At 35.3% G+C, this 5,490-nt stretch overlaps 1 protein-coding gene across 1 annotated transcript in view; it reads right to left on the bottom strand.

The window, feature by feature from the left end:
* LOC106874666 (malonate--CoA ligase ACSF3, mitochondrial) overlaps nucleotides 1-5,490 on the bottom strand; it is a 17,703-nt gene that overhangs the window by 3,124 nt on the left and 9,089 nt on the right. The window contains exons 4-5 of the mRNA XM_014922464.2: nucleotides 4,234-4,353; nucleotides 915-1,031 (exon numbers count right to left, since the gene is read on the bottom strand). Coding sequence (XP_014777950.2) covers nucleotides 915-1,031; nucleotides 4,234-4,353 — 237 coding nt within the window. The remainder of the gene's footprint in view (nucleotides 1-914; nucleotides 1,032-4,233; nucleotides 4,354-5,490) is intronic.

The following is a 5,490-nucleotide window of genomic DNA, read 5'->3' as shown; positions in this document are numbered from 1 at the left end:
GGCACATAAAAGACACCATTTCGAGCGTGGCCGTTTTCGTGCGGGTGACACGTAAAAGCACCCACTACACTCTCTGAGTGGTTGGCGTTAGGAAGGGCATCCAGCTGTAGAAACTCTGCCAAATCAGACTGGAGCCTGGTGTTGCCATCCGGTTTCACCAGTCCTCAGTCAAATCGTCCAACCCATGCTAGCATGGAAAGCGGACGTTAAACGATGATGATGATGATGATGATATATATATATATAAAACAGGCTTTGAACAATTTCCATCTAACAATTCTACTCACAAGACATTAGTCATACTGAGGCTAGAGTAGAGGACACTTGCCCAAGATTATATACAGTGGGACCAAATCTAAAACTATATGATTGCAAAGTGATCATTGTAGCCATACAATGTCTATGAAAACATGTTCTTAATGGAGAAATTTAATTTCTTGTAGGGTAGTATCGTCTTCTGATATATACAAATATATTTTTAAGCCAAAATAATGTAAGTTATAAACAATAACACAAGTCAATGCTCAGTAGAAGTCAGATAACACCTTTTCTCCATAGATTTCTTGAAGACGGGGTCCTAATAAGTACAAACAATCAACCTGTTCTATTATGAATTTTTCATAACTTTGCATTGTTTTGGCTTAAAAATTAATTAAAAACATTTAATTTTCTGTAATCATGTAGAATATATAAGAAAAGCAATGAATGTGAGGCAAGAAAAAGGTAGGTTACTAATTATATATGATTGTTAATTCAAGCCAAACTGTAGCAGTTCCACCCTACCTCATAGCCAAGTGGTAGGTAAGTAAAAAGGCATCTATAAAAAATGATTACAACAAAAGTTAAAAAACACATTTTAATATGAAAAGTTAGATTAGAACAGCAAATATCAAAAATGAAGAAAACAGTCTCACCTGTTTTAAACCAACCATCTTTTGTAAAAGCTCTCTTTGTTGCATCAGGTCGTTGGAAATATTCACTAAATACATTGGGTCCTCGTACATATAACTCCCCTTGTTCAGACTCCATTCCTGATAAGTGAGATGATAGTCATATTAACCTTTTCATTACCACATTTCAGTTAAAATACACTACCCTTTTTCTCGAATAATTTTGAACTTTATGAAGAATTTAGTAAAATAATTCTGCCATTATTTAACTGGTGTTTAGAACAAAGAAGCATAAAAGAGATTTTTCAAAGAAAGTTGGGTAAAAGTATCTCTGCCTTGTGTTGATGTTGAATTATATTGTGATCATGCATTTGCACTTCCGAATAAAAAATTACTTTGATTTGCTGTAAATGGTGGTGGTAAGCATCAGCTGAAAATGTGCTCCTCCACTGATAAAGCATTATTATTGATCTTATTAATCAACTAAATAATTTTGATAGTTTTACTGCATGATGGAGCCTTGATGTGGTTGCATAATTTGCTAGAAATTGCAGCCAAATATCCTTATAATTATGCCCTCCTATTTTAAACAAACAATTTGATATTAGGTTGTCAAGAAAGTTCTTGTGGAATTTTTAATTTTGATTTTAAATGATGTATTTTCAAATTAATTTTCGTTAAATTATTTTGATTTTATATATCATTTTAAAGCCCATTTTTCGCTCTATCTAATCGTGTTACTCTTTTCCTTCTTGAATAATTAGGCCATTTTTTTCCGGAACATTCAATACAACATGGACAAAAAGCAAATTCGCACAATTTTCTTATTCCAATTCAAACTAGGCCAAAAAGCTGCTGAAACAGCTCACGATATCAACGATGCATTTGGCCCAGGAACCACTAATGAACGTACAGCACAATGGTAGTTCAAGAAATTTTGTAGCGGTGACAAGAGTCTTGAAGATGATAAGTGTAGTGGTTGGCCATCAGATGTTGACAATGATCAACTAAGAGCCTTAGTCGAAGCCAATCGAGAGCTTGCTTCTGAATTAGACGTAATGTATACGACAATTTCCAAACCACTTGAAAGAGATTGGAAAAACAAAAATACATGAGAAAAAGGTGCCACACAAATTGAACGACAACCAAAAAAAATGCTGTTTTGAAGTGTCGTCTTCCCTTCTTTTACGCAACAAAAATGACCTGTTTCTCAACCGGATTGTGACTTGCGATGAAAAGTGGATTCTTTACGACAACTGGCAACACTCAGATCAGTGGCTGGACGCCGATGAAGCTCCATGGCACTTCCCAAAGCCAAAGTTGCACCAAACAAAGGTCATGGTGACTGTTTGGTGGTCTGCGGCCGGTCTCATTCATCACAGCTTTTTGGATCCAGATGAAACCATTACGGCGGAGAAGCACTGTCAGCAAATGGATGAAATGCATAAGAAACTCCGACAACAACAGCCAGCATTGGTCAATAGAAAAGGACCAATTCTTCTCCACGACAACGCTCAGCCGCACGTCACACAACTGATCCTGCAGAAGTTGAACAAATTGGGCTACAAAACTCTGCCTCATCTGCCATACTCACCAGACCTCTTGCCTACCGACTACCACATTTTCAAGCATCTCCACAACTTCCTACATGAGAAATGCTTCAAAAACCAAGACGATGCCAAACACGCCTTCAACGACTTCAACGCCACCAGAACGCAGGATTTTTACGCTACTGGAATAAATAAACTTGTTTCGCATTGGCCAAAGTGTGTTGATTCTGATGGTGTTTTATTTCGATTAATAAATTTTTGTTTGAGCTGAGATATGTACATTTGAATTTAAAGGTTAAAAACCGCAAGAACTGTCTTGACAACTTAATACAATCATACACCCTATATTCACACAAACATGAACAACAATACCAACAGCACAAAAAGAAATAAGCCAAACAACAATGCAAAAAATATCAATTTCATAGTAAGCACCCCGCCATCCATAATTTTATCTCCACTTTTTTTCTTCAAATTTCTGTTTTAAACATCCAAAACTGAGGATCTTCGAATTTAGTTTCTAAAACAAGTTTTCTGATATTATGTAAATTATATATACATATATATCTATTTATTACAAATTTTATGGGGTCATATCTATTAAAAAAAAATGAAATATTGGCAAAGTTTCATGCCAAGAGAGGAATGATATAAACAGCACTTGAGAGTTGGACATAAGGGCTAACAATTTCACTCCATTAAAAAACCTCATTACTGAAGCTGCAACAAATGAAGAATAAATTGAAGCAGATAATTACAGCCTTATGTTCAACAGGGAACACCTCAATATGTGGCACTAAAGTGTGTGTCCCCAGGGGATGTATATGCACACATCTGTGCCTCTGTAACTTTGTATTCTGTATACAGAAGGAATCTTCGTGGGTAGGAGTAACAACAGCTTGACACATCATTTTCCACTACAGAAAGATTATTATGATAGCACAAGTTGCCCTACTTAATGATGTACATATGTACATTAAGTATACATAGCATATTAACCAAGGATGATAATTCTGGATGTGGCTGACGTGATGTTAATCTGCTTTTGGAAAAAGATTCATTAGAACTGTTCTTTTGTTTAAGGATTTTTCATGTAAGATCAAGAAGGTTGGAGTGAAGAAGTTACTTGAATAAATAAGGCAAAAACAGCATTTATAAGAATGAAAAAGAACTTCACCTCAAAGGATGTAAAATTGCACCTACAACTAAGGATAGTAAATTGTTGTATTATGCCAATCATACTTTGTGGAAGAGAAACTTAGACAAAGTACAAAGCAATAGAAAAGATAGATGGCTTTGAAAAAGGCAGCTTTTGCAGACTGGGCAAAATAAGCTGCAAAGACGAGATAAATGCTGCAATGCTAGAAAAGTTGGAAGGGAAGTGAGCAAGAAGGTGTCAAAGACATTTATGGACCAACAACATCAAATAATGGACAAGAAACAAGAGCTTGGCTGATTATATGCATGCAACACAGCACATTCTATACAGTCAGCAAGCAAGTGATTAGAGTTGATACCCATACTTCCTAAAATATTTAAACACTATTAGTCAAACTTATGTTGTTTTTACCATACCACATTGTTTCCAATAAGCTTTTTGATTCTCCCTTCACTAAATATGCTAACCATTAATTTAACATATCCTATAGCCACATGGTTCTAACTTATACAGTTTTGCTAAGCACTAGCTACTCAATGAAGGCAATTCAATCATGTACCTAAAATACTTTTTATAAGCAATTTCCTAAGACAGCTATGTCTCATGATGAAAAGGAATAAAACAGCAGACATACCTGGAGAAACCACAGTTTTTGAAGAATTTCCCTGAGCAATTACATCATAACCCCATTTTGCATACACATTTGGTTTTGCAATGCAAACTTCTACCCAAGGCATAGGATGACCGACAGAACCTGAAAAATCAATAAAAAAAAAACAATGGGTTTTTTTATTGTGATGTGTACCATGAAGAAATAAATAGCATCTATTAAGGTAATCCACAACTCAGTATCAATTCCTATTTTACATCAGTTACACTACAAACATATCTACAAAAGTTGTGAACACAACAGATCCCTTTTAATCTTCTTCATAAGTCCTAAACATCAGGTCTACCTGAATTTGGGATATTTAAAATCAGAGTACCTAGCAATAAAAATAATTTTTCAAACAAAATAGCATCCACCCAATACTAGGGTTGCTTTGTTCAATGATTGGGCAAGAAAGCAGGTTGGGTCTGCAAAAAATATTTCTACCTGAAACACATTCTTCATGCAAACAGTTACACATATCACACATTAAAAAAAAACAAAAAAAACAAACAGTTCACTGACATTGCCTGCTGATGTCTGTATATTCTTCATTGTTTTAATATCTATGTTTCCATGCTAGCGTAAGTCAGACAAAATCTATTGAAGCAGAATTTCTACTTCTGGATATTCTTGCTGTCACCAACCTTTACATCTTTCCAAGCAAGGTAATACTTCTCTTAGTCTCTTTTGAATATGAACAGCATAATAGCTAGACATGTTTTCACAGAAGGTTGTGAATAAATTACAACACTTGTATATAATAGTGACATTTGTTTGCAGCTTATGTGTCAAGACAAGGAGACAAAAACACACATGGGTACATGCACTCACACACATAATGGGCTTTTTATACTTACTGTCTACCAAATCCCCTCACAAAACTTTGCCAGGGCTTTAGAAGACACTTGTCCAGGATGCTGTGAACTTCTTGACCACAGAGATATGCAGTCACCTATACATTATATATTCTTTTACTTGTTTTAGTCATTGGACTGCAGCCATGCTGGGTACCACCTTGAAGGGTTTCATTGAAAAGGAAGAACCTCAGTTCTTACTTTTTCTTTAAGCCTGATACTTATTCTATCACTCTTTATGAGATGCTAGCTTACAGGGACATAAACAAAGCAACACTGGTTGTCAAGCAGGGGTGTGGGACAAAGACACATATGTATGTATGTGTGTGTGTGTGTGTGTGTGTGTGTGTGTGTGTGCGTATATATATATATATATATATATATA

The sequence above is a fragment of the Octopus bimaculoides genome, chromosome 1 (genome assembly GCF_001194135.2).
Source record: "Octopus bimaculoides isolate UCB-OBI-ISO-001 chromosome 1, ASM119413v2, whole genome shotgun sequence".
Classification (NCBI taxonomy): domain Eukaryota; kingdom Metazoa; phylum Mollusca; class Cephalopoda; order Octopoda; family Octopodidae; genus Octopus; species Octopus bimaculoides.
The sequence above is the reverse complement of the archived record's forward strand: the minus strand, read 5'-3'. Positions and strand labels throughout refer to the sequence as shown.